The sequence below is a fragment of the Spermophilus citellus genome, assembly GCF_964194105.1.
Source record: "Spermophilus citellus genome assembly, chromosome: 10".
NCBI classification, from domain to species: Eukaryota; Metazoa; Chordata; class Mammalia; order Rodentia; family Sciuridae; genus Spermophilus; species Spermophilus citellus.
The window spans coordinates 70,990,345-71,005,546 of record NC_138197.1 but is presented as its reverse complement, the minus strand read 5'-3'; the positions used below and the strand labels follow the sequence as shown (position 1 = coordinate 71,005,546).

The 15,202-nt window shown below is 38.8% G+C and overlaps 1 protein-coding gene across 3 annotated transcripts in view; it reads left to right on the top strand.

Annotated features, from left to right (window-relative positions):
- The window catches only part of BIN2 (bridging integrator 2), a 32,169-nt gene extending 17,207 nt beyond the window's left edge, over positions 1-14,962 (top strand). For 2 of the 3 annotated variants that reach the window (XM_081311262.1, XM_081311264.1), the window contains 7 exons: positions 151-236; positions 1,687-1,762; positions 2,579-2,661; positions 6,475-7,237; positions 8,707-8,787; positions 11,052-11,123; positions 14,504-14,962. In XM_081311262.1, the coding sequence (XP_081167388.1) occupies positions 151-236; positions 1,687-1,762; positions 2,579-2,661; positions 6,475-7,237; positions 8,707-8,787; positions 11,052-11,123; positions 14,504-14,533 (1,191 nt within the window). In that variant the 3' untranslated portion in view covers positions 14,534-14,962. The remainder of the gene's footprint in view (positions 1-150; positions 237-1,686; positions 1,763-2,578; positions 2,662-6,474; positions 7,238-8,706; positions 8,788-11,051; positions 11,124-14,503) is intronic. The other variant, XM_081311263.1, reaches the window with a different exon arrangement.
- The last annotated feature ends 240 nt before the right edge of the window (positions 14,963-15,202 follow it).

Here is a 15,202-nt window from a genome sequence, read left to right as displayed (position 1 = left end):
AAGCTGGGGAGGGTATGTGTCTGGGAAAGAAGAGGAAAGGCATTATTCCAAATAAGCCTAGTTCCTGAAAAAATGCAGAGGATGAAGGAGATTTTATCTAGCCTTGGGTTCAGGATTGAGGGGGATTGTCTTGTTTCTTTTACCACACAGGCTGAGGAAGAGTTCAACAAAGCCCAGAGTGTGTTTGAAGACCTAAACCAGGAACTACTGGAGGAGCTGCCTATTCTTTATAATAGGTAATTATTGAGATTTAGAAAAAGGTTTACTTCCTGGGCAAGTGGAAGACAAAGCCACCTTACAGCCCAAATCCATCATCTCATGAAAAGAGGCCTGATCCTCCAGATGTTGTGGAGCATGCCTGTAATCTCAGCAACTCAGAAGGCTGAGGCAGGAGGATTGCAAGTTTGAGGCCAGCTTGGGCAATTTAAAGAGACCCTGTCTCAAAATAAAAATTTAAAAAGGACTGGGGGTATAGCTCAGTGGTGGAGTGCATATGGAGTTCAATTCCCAGCACCACACACAAAAAAAAAAGATAAAAAATGAGGGGTGGGGAGGGCCTGGTCCAAATTAGGATCTAACTTGCTATGTGATATTAGGCAAGCCACCTTATCTCTACACCCTGGTTTCTTTACCTATAATTCAATGATAGCCATCCTTGCTCTGCCAGCTTTTCTGGGTTTGACTACAGGATATTTCTTGGTTAGGAGAAATCTTGGCAAGTAAAGTGCTGTCAACATGCACACTGCCAGGATCTGCTTTCATGCTCAAGTATGTATTGTTTTAAACAAGCTTGGTTTATATAATACCAGATCTACATAGATTAGCCATAGGATGACTATTTGTCTTAATGGAGGTGTCATTGCTTCATAGTAAAGTGTTTTAGATTTAAATTTTCCTAATTGGAAGAGAAATCTGAGCAGAAATTCCACTTGTATATTGTTTTCATTGTAAAGATATGCTTTAATACAATTGTAGTAAAGAGTATTGTGTATTGTAACTTAGTCTGCATAAGAGGTATTGAGGATTGAATTAAAAAAACATTGGTCTATGGAGCCTTTTAATGATACATCTATTCTAAAATAATAATTATGTAACTCCTAATTTAAATGGAATTTAATTTCTTTGGCTAGATTATGATTTGCCTGATTAATATTAAGATGAGTTTTCATTCCCAGGATCAATTGAGAGGAGCAGCTAAAACCTAAAATCAAAACTATCAAATTGAGATTTGATAGTTTCTTTAAATGTAAACTTCCCCAATTCATTTATAGAATTCCATTAAGGTATATACAGGTATAGAAATCCTGTATCATACAAAGAGAAAGGATAACTACTTATTATAATAATCATAATCATATGGTCTTCTATTTATACATCCCTTAAAAAATTCTTCGAAGCACTTTCATATCTACTTTAATACCTCAAAAACTTGAATCTGATAACTTCTTGAGCCTGGACATTGGTGTCAGCCTGGCTGATATTGTCTCCTTGGTCTTCTTGCTCCCAAAGTCATATGTGTGTAGTTGATGAATCTAGCCCACACAACATCCAAGTCTAGGATGAGGGGTTCCTTTTTCTGAACAGCCTTGGTGATGGCTAGTTTGGGCTTAAGTTCCTACTTTGTATTTCAAAGACCTCCTTTCCTGTCCCTAACTTGTACATATTTGTTGTTTTGCTTCCTAATAGTCGTATTGGCTGTTATGTGACCATCTTCCAAAACATTTCCAACCTGAGGGATGTCTTCTACAGGGAGATGAGCAAGGTGAGAAACATCTGGCCAGTTGCGATTCCTAGGTGGATATTTCTAGTCAATATAAAGTAGCACTGATTTACCTAATTTCTTTGAACATCTAGATTGGTACCACCAATTTTGACTTCCATCCCTGATGAAATAATAACACTTGATTTGCTGTGTTGAACATGTTAAAGCACATGTATACACTATCAGAGGGCCCTCTCCAACACCCTTAACAACTAAGAGCAGCTAAACTAGAGTTTCAACATACATATAGAAGACTAATGGAAGGAAGAATTGAAATGGGGAACCAAGTTTTGAAGTATATCTGTTGTTGGGGAGTGGTGAGAGTATTGTTTAAGCACTTTCTCAGTGGTTGGTCTTGAATAGGACCAATCCTATCAGTAACAGGCAGCCATAAAACATGACTTCATGAGGTCTTTTCTAGTCTGGAATTCTACAGTACTTTGCTGCTACAACATTATTTCACATACAGCTACGTATATTCTTCTCCACTGTTTCTTTGGCTAGATTATGATTTGCCTGATTAATATTAAGATGAATTTTCATTCCCTGAATCAATTGAGAGGAGCTAAAACCTCAAATCAAAACAGTTATGGATCCTGCCATAAGAGAGCTGCCAGACTAATGGAAAAGGTAGACCTTAGGACACAGAGAAACAAAGAAAAGGTGATGGGACAAACCCCTAAAGGCTAGTGCTAGAAACATGAGATCAGAGTTAGAAGGGTGAGGAGGTTTTATTTTGGGATCCAGTTTGAAGGAAAGGACAGTCTTGGGGTCTGTGCATTTGGCTAGCATCCCCTTCTTTCTTGGTGGCTATAGTTGAACTACAATCTCTACGAGGTGATGAGCAAACTGGAGAAGCAACATTCCAACAAAGTCTTTGTGGTGAAGGGACTATCAAGGTGAGCAACTTCTGACTCTCTTCTGGATCACTTATACTGTGTGTGAACATGTTCAAAATCCTCATCTCCAGTCCAAAATTCTGGTCTTCCCTTTATGTTCATGGTCATGATGTTGGTTGTGCTTCATTTGGTTGTGTTTCTTTTCATTAAATATTTTAGACATAATTGAAGGTATAAAGAATAATACAACAAATAACCATATATGTACCACCAAATTTAAGAAATCAACTACTGGGGCTGGGGAATGTAGCTCAGTGGTTGAGCATTTACCTAGTATTCATGAGGCTCTGGGTTTTATCCCCAGGCCTGCAAAAAAGGAAAAAGAAAGAAAATTGATTATTACAAATATAGTGAAAACTCCTAATGTCCCTTCCCCACTCTTTCCCTTCCTGCCCCCTCCAAAGGTAACTATTACATTAAAGTTAGCATTTATCATTTTCATGTATATCTTTTTCCTTTTACATCACACATACATACACTATAAAATATTGCTTGGCATATTTTTAACCTTATATAAATGGACTTTTACTGTATATATTCTTATGCAACTTCTTTTGTTCTCTTAGTATTATTTAAGATTTAGCCTTGGTGCTCCATGTGGTAGCAGTTTCTTTCCATAATTGTTATTATTACTATTGCATGCCTACTTCATGACTTATATATCTATCCTCCTGCTAATTGGCATTTGGGTTTTTTTCCCATTTTTTGCTATTACAAGTAATGTTGCAATAACCATGTTTTACATTTCTCCTCATGAATATTTATCAAGAGTTTCTTTAGGGTCTATATACATGGGGCAGAATTGCTGAGTTAGAGGGTCTGTCACTGGTACTTCTTTAGCCTAACTAGACAGTGCCAAATTGCTGTCAAAAGTGATTATTCTAGTTTGCAACTCACCAGCAATGAATACAAACCTCCATGGTTCCTCATTCTTGCTGCATGTGAAATTGACAGATCTTTTAATTCTCCTAAGCTCATGGGTAAGAAATGGAATCTTATGTGGTTTTCAAGTCACAGCCTCACAGTTATCTGTTGCCATCTTTTCATGTTATTGGCATTTAAGGTTCCTATTCTGTGACTTTCCTATTTATCCTTTTCACATTTTTCAATTTGGTTGTTAACCCTTTTTCTAAATTAATTTATATGAAATTTTTGTTGTTATATTCTGATACTAATCTTTTGATTATATACATAGCAAATATCATTTGCCAATATGTTATGGCTTGCTTTTTCTTCTGTGTGTGTGTGTGTGTGTGTGTGCGTGTGTGTTTGTCTTCATACATTTTTTTTCTACTGGTAAGTGTAAGTAATTCAGTGGTCTCTTGGAATGTGTTTACGTGTTCATTCCAAAGTCTTAGTTTTATTAAGCTCTTTCTGTGTAAAAGGTTTTATGTCAGGTGTTAGGGATCCAGTGACATAGGAAAGTTGGTCTTTTCCTAATGTGATTTATAAAAAATTGAACGTATAGAAAGTGTACCTAAAGAGACAAGGAATGAAGGATATGAGCATGCACATACAAGTGCCTAATGAGACCAATAGGAACTGCAGAGGTAAGTAGTTGCCAATGTGTGGACAGTTAAGGAAGACTTTAAGGAGGTGGTGAAACTGGGCTTGGGACTTAAAGGAAGAATAAGGCTCACATTTGTTGTTTGTACTTTTCACTTAGCTATTTAAAAAATCCCTAAAGGGCCAGTGTAGGTTTCCTAGACAAATTTCTGTTTGCTCCAAAAGCTGCATTTTTCCTCTTTCCAGCATTGAAAGCCAGAATTTGTAATTATTCATTCTTTGCAAACTTATTATTATTTATACTAAGGCATCCCAGAACCTCAAGTAGAAATCAGGTTTTTTTCTTATGTCCTGAGCCTTCAAAATTTACTGACTCTTAGAATGCTAGTACTAAAAAGAACCTTATGTCCCACAGCTTATCCCACATCAGGAATTCCCACCAGGCAAGAACTCTTTTTTTCTTTTTCTTTTTTTTCAGGGCTGGGGATAGTGCCCAGAACACAGCACATGGTTCTTAATTGTCAAGTACATATTTGTGGTCTGCTCAATCATTTGGTGGATAGTACGTAAGAGGCACAAGGGGGTAAAGTAGGAGTCAAGCTCATGTTGCCTGTAAAATAAGTACTTGGTACAATATCCAGTAGGCACTGGATAAATGTTATAGTGCATTTGTTTTATTCATAGTTGTTATGTTCTATAAAGTTGCCATAAACACTGAAGACAGAGCCATTGCTCATTAGGAAAACACAGGGTTAGGTTCCTACAAGTCTCTTGTCAACAATATTTTTATCAATCAACCAATATATAATCTTGTTTTATGTAAGTTTCTGCTTAAGGCACTTATTTAATAATACTGTTGCTTCATTAATATTGAACTTACAATCAATAGCACTGTAACTCATGCCTGAATGAAGTTTGTCTCACATGTATTTTCTCTGTAAGGCACATCAATTCAGCTTGGGGCCCATCTGAATAGCAAAATCTCCACCAACAGCTGGGTGGGGTGGCAAACACCTATAATCCCAGCCGTCGGGAGGTTTAGATAGGAGGACTATGAGTGTAAAGCTAACCTCAGCAAAAAGCGAGGTGCTAAGCAACTTAGTGAGACTCTGTCTCTAAATAAAATACAAAATGGGACTGGGAATGGGACTCAGTGGCCAAGGGCACCTGAGTTCAATCCCAGGTACCAAAAAAAAAAAAAAAAAATCATCACTGCCAGGTTTTTGTTCTTACGACTAAAAGGCTCAGGGGTCACTCCAGGTAAACTGGGCTAACTGGGCTGTGCAAAATAACCACACAAGAAACACAAATACCTTCTTTGGGGGTCCCAGAAAGAGAGAGAGCGAGAGCACGCGGGCGCGCACACACAAACACACACACACACACACACACACACACACACACACGCGTGCGCATGCGCACAAGTTTCAAGGGGCTGAGTCTATCTTCATGATGTCCACTGTCTACAGGTTGACTGACACCTGGGTAGGCCACACCCAAAGGCACAGTAAGAGAAAGGGACACACACAAGGCACTTCCATGGAAGATTCTATCTTAAATAGGGCAAGGGTTTATTTTACAAAGGAACAGGTGAGCATAGCTTCACCCATGGGGCTGTAGCAAGACACACCCATGCATGAGACACCGTCCCTCAAACCCAAGAAGGGTGGGGAAAGCTCTGCCACATTTCTGTGACTGAGCACCTCAGCACCCAACCGGGGAATGTGACTCAGTCATGTGCAAGGTTGGTCTCCCACACACCACCAACATAAAAAAGCAAAAACATGGTGAATAGAAACTTGTTTACAGTATGAGAGCTAAAACAAAAAGGTAGATCATTGCCTTATTAGGCCTCAGCTGAGAAAGTACATGTCAGAGGAATTATTTTTCACCACTTATACATGTCCACCAATGACTGGGAAAGTGCCAGAAGTATTGATTTTGGGGTTACAAATAAGTAGGTGAATTTGCAAATTAAAAAAAGAAAATCTTTTAACTGGAGGAAATATTAGTTAATATTTTGCAATGTATTTTTTTTTATTTTATTGTTGGTTGTTCAAAACATTACATAGTTCTTAAGCAATGTATTTTTTACATGGGTTTTTATATAATTGAGCTAATGTAGGTAAAAATTTGTAGCCCCTTTTTATTTCACTTTATGACATTAGCATAATTTTCAATTATACAGAATTTCTAACATGAGTATAAATTGCTTTATTCTATTTTATTATTATAGTAAGCATAATTATTTGGCAGCATTTACTTCCAGTCCGCCTCTTCTGAATCCAAATGCCCTTCCTTTTTTAGCAGCGGCAGGCGCTCTTTAGTCATCTCTCCCCCAGTTCGAACATCTACAGTCTCCAGCCCTCTTACCTCACCCACCAGCCCCTCTGCACATTCCTTGACAAGTGAGACTGAATCTATCTCAGCAACTGAAGAAGAGTTGACACCTGATGCAGCCCAAGGAGAAGATGATTATAAGATCAAAGAAGAATCCTTAAAAGACAAGGAAATAGAGGAGGGAGAGTCTGAACCAAGCTCCCCTGAGAAGGAAGAGCCTCTACCAGCCTGTAATGGCCCAATCCAGGCCCAGCCCACACCCACCATTGACAGTGACAAGTGCCAGGAGGAAGTTCTCCCTAGTGTCCCAGCTCCAGCATCAGAGAAATCCCTGAACCCTTCAAAGCAGCCATCCTCTCTTCCAGAAGTAGTCCTACGAACCCGCACCTTAAGTGAAGAATCTGAACAACCAAAGAAAAGAGCCTCTATCCATAGGACCTCAGCACCTCCTTGTAGGCCTCCCCCACCCAGAGCCTCTCCAAGCCCCAGGCCCGCCTCAGGGAACATACCCTCTAGTCCTCCAGCCTTTGGAGGGGGTTCACCTTCCAGCCCCAGGGCCCTCTTGGGGACTGGGACTCCAAGTCCTAGGGCCTCCTTAGCAGCCTCTCCTGATCCAGAACCACCAGAGAAGCCATTAAGAACTCCTGAAGCCAGAGAAAAGGAAAACTTCCACAATCTGGACCCAGAAGAACTTTGTACTTCCCCCACCTTGCACACCTCCCAGGTAACAGTGGTCTGGTTGGGTCTTACTCCCTTTTATAACCTCCATGTAGATGATAAGATGTCATTTATTACAGTCTCAAGAATACTCTTTGACACTTTTTTGTTGTTCTACAGATTGTTTCATATCTTCATAGCAATTAATTTAATAATCTAATCTTAGGGTAATTGACTTCTGTAAAGGCTTTCACTAATATTATGAGCAGATTTTTACTCCTTTCTGTCTTTTTTGCTCCAAGTTATAGAAGTTCCCATATAAAGAACCTATAACTGGCTCCCAGAGCCTTACTTTTTTTAATTGGGGGGGGAGGAGCGGAGAAGGGAAACTACAGTGTTTCATACCTATGACTATGGCAAGTAGAACCTGAGGAAAGTGGCAGCAAATTCCCAGTATGTACCTTCTTTGATGAGAAGGACCTAGAAGCAGGAACACAGGAAGATAAAACAAAAGGGATAGCTTTTTGAAAGGTGAGAATAAAGATGAGAACAAATTGAGAGATGCTGACCCACTAGAGAGAGACTAAGTGTTTTGTGAAGGATCTGGAAATCAAGTCATACTCTATTCAAATTATATGGAAGAGCCATCATATAGAAGAAAGATTTGACTTGTTCTTTGAGACACCAGAGGGCAGAAGTAGGCCCTGTGTAAAAAGATGATTTTTTTTAAGGGTACATTTTAAACCAATATAAGAGACATTTTCAACAATTAGCTCTGAATAAAAAGTGGGATAGAAAAAAAGCAAAAATATGGAAGAAAGAAGGAGGCACAAGGGCATGACAAAAACCCAAGTGTGGTCTGGGAGTATAGCTCAGTGATAATGTGCATGCCTAACACACAGCTCTGAGTTCAATCTCCAGCACTATAAAAAATAAAAAGTGGAAATTTAAAAATGGAATGGACTACCTTGAAAAACAGTTCTCATTCCTTGATGTTAGGCACTAAGGATATATGATCTCTGATCAGGGGCATGGTAGAGAGGATTATGGTGAAGTGTCTGATTAGATGGAACCAATATTCATTCATTCAGTCTACAATTGTTTTTTGACCCTTTCAGTATGCCAGGCCCTCTTCTAGGAGATGGGATACGACAGTGAACAAAACAAAATTCTCTGCTTTCCTAGAGCTTATATTGTAGTGGAGGAAGACAGATGAGAAAATAAATAAATAAATAAATAAATAAATAAAATTATAACCTAGTGATGATATGCGATATGAAAAAAATTAAGTGGGAGATGACACAGGAAATTGGGGGCTAAATTGCAATTTTAAGCGGTCTGGTCAGAGAAGGTGACATCTGGGCAGTGAAAAATGCCAGGGCATGAGCCATGTGGATGTCTGGAAGAAGAATATGAAATTTGCAGTACCCCTCAGATCATATCTGCTACCTGAGAAGAGCAACATGGACAAAGGGTACCAGGGTGGCATTCAGGACGGGAAGGTATGGGACTTTCTCCTACATTGTTCCCTTTGATCCACAGGTTTTTTCAGGGCCTGGAGAGGTGGGGAAGATGGAAGACAAAGAAGAGGACAATGAACTTATCTCAGCCAGCTCTCTTGAGGTACTAAAATCTAAGTCATTGACATTATTATAGCTTCAGTCTTGATTCACATAAAGCACTGAAGGCCTTAGCAGAACAAGATACAAAACTTTCCCTTGGCTGGTTTCTAGTTGGAGGCAACAATGCTAATTGTGAGATGCAGGATGTGGATGGTGAAAAAGTATAGGGTCAACACAGGGTGTTGAACTACACCCCTAGCAGGTTTTTGTTTTGTTTTGTTTTGTTTGTTGCAATGAAAAGAGCAACTTAATGGTATGGAAAATAAAAAATTGATTTCAATTTGATTTTGTAATTATTACATGATTTTAGTATGAAGACAGTAATAGAATGACCTTCTGTTTGACTCTGATAAATAATAAAGAAAGTTTACATCCTTGGAGTAATCTTATTGAAAGGGAGATGATGAGCACCAAGAAGCTGTTTGACCATTTTGAGGTACACTCTCTTCCCTGAGAAGTACAGCACACAAGCTTCTTTCCCCTGAGGTTATGTCCTTGTGTTTGAGATCTATGGTGTTTCCTTACTTCCAGCCTTTGTGGTAGGATTGTTTCCAGCTGAGAAGACATCCTGTTCCTGAAGTATTAAGGGACTAGAGCATCTTAGAGTCTATCAGTGTCAACAAGCCTCTGAAGCTATGTCCTACAATATATGCTCCCTTTCCTTGCAGATGCATCCTAATCATAAATGAAATGATTTCATACTCTTATTTCAGACTACAAATTTCATACTCTTCTTCCAGACATCCACATGGCTCATGCCCTGGCATTTTTCACTGCCCAGATGTCACCTTCTCTGACCAGACCGCTTAAAATTGCAATTTAGCCCCCAATTTCCCACTTAATTTTTTTCATATTGCTTATCATCACTAGGTTATAATTTTATTTATTTATTTATTTTCTCATCTGTCTTCCTCCACTACAACATAAGCTCTAGGAAAGCAAAGAATTTTGTTTTGTTCACTGTCATAACCCACCTCCTAGAAGAGGGCCTGGCTACTGAAAGGGTCAAAAAACAATTGTAGACTGAATGAATGAATATTGGTGCCATCTAATCAGACACTTCACCATAATCCTCTCTACCATGCCCCTGATCAGAGATCATATATCCTTAGTGCCTAACATCAAGGAATGAGAACTATTTTTCAAGGTAGTACATTCCATTTTTAAAATTATGGACATATCACATGTAAAATGCATAAATAAAAATGAGCTGGGTATTATGGAGCACACCTGTAATCCCAGCAACTGGGGAAGCTGAGGCAGGAGGATCACTCATAAGTTCTAGACCAACCTCAGCAATTTAGTGAGGCCCTAAGGACTTAGTGAGATACTGTCTCAAAATAAAACATAAGGAAAAAAAGGGGTGGGAATATATCCCAGTGGTTAAGCAACTCTTATACATATGTAATGGGGTGGGGATTGTTCAGCATCTGAAATATTTGAGAAAGGTGGCTTTGATAACTTTTTGGAAGCTGATATTGCTTTTGAGCTAATTTATGGCCTGGAAAAGAAGGAGAGAGAAGAAGGAAATTTTTCTTAAATCACAGAATTTCAAGTAGCTGTCACATTGTTAATAATTGATTCTATTTTAAAAGGATGAATTTTGTAGTGTGAATTAAATGTCAATTTTTTAAAAATAACTTTGTTTTAAACCTTAGTGTGCTGGGATCTTCCCAGGCATAGCAATTCTTAGATAGGGCTTTCTGCACCTTGGATTCCCATCTCAGAACCTAGAACTTTTCCCAAAGAAACCATTATACCACTGTCCTCTCCTAACTGCTCATAATGGTTTAGGATAACTTGCAAGTGAGAGAGCTACAGTGCATTTTTAAGGAGGGTTAGTCTAAAAGTGGCAGGTAGTGGTTTTAAGACCTCACACTCCCACAGGTATGTGTATGTATATACGTGTATGTGTGTGTATGTGTGTGTGTGTGTGTGAGAGAGAGAGAGAGAGAAAGAGAGAGAGAGAGAGAGAGAGAGAGATACAGATCACATGGTGTCTGATCATGGAAGCAACTCTAGAATCCAAAGACCTTCTTTCCTGTCCCAGCAAGTTATTTCACCCTTTCATTCTTGGTTTCTTTATCTTTAAAAGAGCATGGAGGAAAGTCGTCCCTGATGCTTTGGGCTCTTTGAAACAACAGAGTGTGTTTGCCCTTTGTGTTGTATAGACCCTTGAAAAATGTGAGGCACAGAAAACCCTGCTAAGCTGAGAGGCTGGGGAAGTTGAGCCACCTCTTACTGGCAGAACTCTTCTTTTTGTAGGCCCAAGGCCCTCAACTCCATGTCTCTGCAATTCCAGGAGAAAATATCACAGCACCTGAGCCTCAAGAAGAGGTAAGAAGGGGGCTGTGGCTGTGGCTCAGTGTAGAGTGCTTGTCTTGCATGTGTGGGGCACTGGGTTTGATTCTCAGCACCACATAAATAAAATAAAAGTATTGTGTCCATCTACAACTAAATTTTTTTAAGTATTAAAAAAGAAATAAGAGGTAAGGAAATCAGTGTAGATGGTGAGATTGGACACTGGATGGACAGGATTTGGCTACAAGCTGCAATTCTCACCATAGGCTACAAGCATAAGGGGAATCGAGCAGTAATATTCTTAGGGCAGGGTCAAGCAGGTGTGAACCACTGCCCAAAACTTGGCCTTAACCCAATCCTATCTCCTAAGTATTTACTTAATTATATCTGTACTTATTTCAAAAAGGAGTTTAGTAATACAAAAACATCATATATATTGTAATATATTTATAATCACACAATCATAATGTGGCAAAATTCCGAAGTATGAGACACAGAATAGTGGTATAAAATGGAGTCATGAACTAAGCAAGTACAGAAAATGCATTCTCTAAATTAATATTATTAAGGATGGGCCACAAAATTGGTCCCAGGTTTTCTAACATCCGACAGAAAAAGAAACACCTGATCAGTTCACCTAATTCATGTTGCCTGTTCCTTTGGAGACAACAGTTGCTACTACTAAGAAAAAATTTTTTCCTGTGAATCCTCATAAAAAGGCAAGCGGTACAATGACCAATGTCTGCAAGAAATCCTAACAGTAATCCTAACAACCAGTTTCATATCATCTTTCTCAGTAGAGGCCAGTAGCATTAGATGAAATATAATTCAAGAAATTCCATTCACAATAGCCTCAAAAAATGCCTAAGAATAAATCTAACAACAACAACAACAAAATCTAACCAAAGATGTAAAAGACATCTACAATGAAAACTATAGAACATTGAAGAAAGTAATTTAAAAAGACTTAGAAGATGGAAAGACCTCCCATGTTCATGGATAGGCAGAATTAATATAGTTAAAATGGCCATACTACCAAAGAAATATGAAGTGTAATCCCCATCCAAATATCACTGACATTCTTCACAGAACTAGAAAAAACAATTCTAAAATTTACTTGGAAGAATAAAAGACCCAGAATAGCCAAAGCCAAAGCAATCCTAAGCCACAAAAGACAGTTTTGGAGACATCACAATATCTGACTTCAATTTATGTTACAGAGCTATAGTAACATAAACTGCATGCTACTGGCATAAAAACAGACACATAGACAAATGGTACAAAATAAAACATACAAAGACAAATATTTATAGTCATCTGATCCTTGAAAAAAGTGCTAAAAATCTATATTAGAGAAAAGATAGCCTTTTAAACAATTGGTGCTGGGAAAACTGGTTAGAAAGATGTAGAAGAATGAGACTAGACCTTTATCTCTGACTCTGTACAAAAATCAACTCAAAATGGACCAAAGACCTCGGAGTTAGACTAGAAACTATGCAACTCTTAGAAGAAAATGTAGGATTAACACTCCAGCATATAGACACCAGCAACGACTTTCTCAGTAGGACCCCTAAAGCTCAGGAAATAATGCCAAGAGTTAATAAATGGGATGGAATCAAATTATTTCCCTTCTGTATAGCAAGGGAAACAATTAAGAGGATGAAGAGAGGGGGCTAGAGATTCAGCTCAGTTGGTAGACTGCCAGCCTTGCATGTACAAGGCCCTGGGTTCAATCCCAAGCACCACCAAACAAAAACAAAACAAAAAATTTGAAGAGAGGACCTACAGAATGGGAGAAAATCTTTGCTAGCTACTTTACTGATAGAGGATTAATATTTAGAATATATAAAAAACTTTAAAAAATAAACAACACCAGGGGAAAAAACCCAATTAATAAATGGACAAATGAATTAAACAGACAGTTATCAAAAGAAAAAATACAAATGGCATGTGGTGCAAGCCTGTAATCCCAGTGGCTCAGGAGCCTGAGACAGGAGGATTGTGAGTTCAAAACCACTCTCAGCAAAAACAAGGTGCTAAGCTACTCAGCAAGACCCTGTCTCTAAAAATATATATATACAAAATAGGGCTGGGGATGTGGCTCACTGATCAAGTGCCCCTGAGTTTAAACCTCAGGACCAAAAAATAAATAAACACACACACACACACACACACAAATGGCAACAATATATGAAAAAATGTTCAATATCATTGGCAATTAGGGAAATGTAAATTAAAACTATACTGATTGGGAGGCTGAGGCAAGAGAGTCTCGAGTTCAAAGTCAGCCTCAGCAAAAGTAAGGTGCTAAGAAACTCAGTGAGACCCTGTCTCTAAATAAAATACAAAATAGGGCTGGGGATGTGGCTTAGTGGCCAAGTACCCCTGAGTTCAATCCCTGGTAAACCCCCCCGTCACCACTACACTGAGATTTCATCTCACAGCAGTCAGAAGAGCAGTCATCAAGAGTACAAAACAGGGGCTGAGGTTGTGGCTTAGCGGGAGAGCGCTTGCCTAGCTCGGGTGAGGCCCTGGGTTCAATCCTCAGCACCACGTAAAAATAAGTAAATTAATTAAAGATATTGTATCCAACTACAACTAAAAAAAAATATTTAAAAAAAGTACAAACACTAATAAATGCTGGAGAGGATGTGGAGAAAAGGGAATCTTTTACACGGTTGATGGGATTGTAAATTAGTACAACCACTATGGAAATCATTATGGAGGTTCCTTAAAAGATTAGTCATGGAACCACCATATGACCCAGTTATGCCACTCCTCAATATTTATTCTAAAGAATCAACGTCCTCATACTATAATGATAATGCAAATCCATATTGATAGCACCACAATTCACAATAATCAAACTATGGAACCAACCTAGATGTCCATCAGTGGATGATTAGATAAAGAAAATGTGGTATATATACACAATGGAGTTCTAGTCAACGATAAATAAAAATGAAATTATGTCATTTGCAGGAAAATGAATGGAACTTGAGACCATTATGTTAAATGAAATAAGCCAAACTCAGAAGGTCAAGGGTTATATGTTTTCTATCATATGTGGAAACTATAGAGGAAAAAGGAAGAGAGGTGATGGTGGTGGTGGTGGTGGTGGAGGAGGAGGAGGAAGACTGATCCCATGAAAAGTAAAGGGAAATCAGTAGAATAGAGGAAAGGGGACTGGGGTGGGGGAAGAGGGGAGGGAGGGGGAAGTGCTGGGGAGGGATATTAGACAAATTATATTTCTGTATTGTGTGCATGTATGAATATGTAACGACAAATCCCACCATTATGCACAACTAAAATGCACCAATAAAAAGTGTGGAAGAAAATACAATTCAAGATAAAGAAATCAAGAGGTTGAAGGGGAGGGCGGATCAGCATATAATGCAAACATATTTTTTTTCCAGATATCTATAAGTCAAACTGCACAACTCTGAAGAGAAACTGCCAAGACCTCCTCTATACATGTCTCCCCAGAGGAACTCCTTAACCAAAGGGGATAGGTCAAGGGGTATAACGCCCGCATTCACTTCTAGGTGCTCAGGCAGTGTGGATGCTGGTCATCTCCAAGACCTGGCATTAATGGGTGCTGAGGAGCAGCCTTAGAGGAGGGTGGGAGGAAGGGAGGGGGTGGGGAATGGGAGGAAGGCAGGCTTGGGAGAGGAGAATCTCAGACTCTGGTTTTATTCTTAAAAGAATAAGATTTTATGTGTTTCAATGGGGCTATTGTGACTATAAACAGCAAAAGTATCTGTAGACACATACTTGTCCACAGAGAGATAAATAACCACACATACTCAGAGGATAGTGGACAAATTTGTGTCTGACTTACCACTCATTTTGCAGGACTTAAAACCAAAGACAGGTTTTCAGATTGCTAAATAAAGTGTGATTTTGACTATATATGGATTCTTTGTTTGACAATGCACACTGTTTTCCACTTAGGTATGGGTGTTGATTTTGCCCTTAGGTACAGGTGTTGATTTGCCTCAGACAAATTTAGTCATATCCCTTACCCCCAGTTCACTCTGCCTCCTGGCTGTACCTCTTTTTAATGGTGCCTCTCTTCAATCCAGATACATTACTGCATATACTGGGGTTGTATT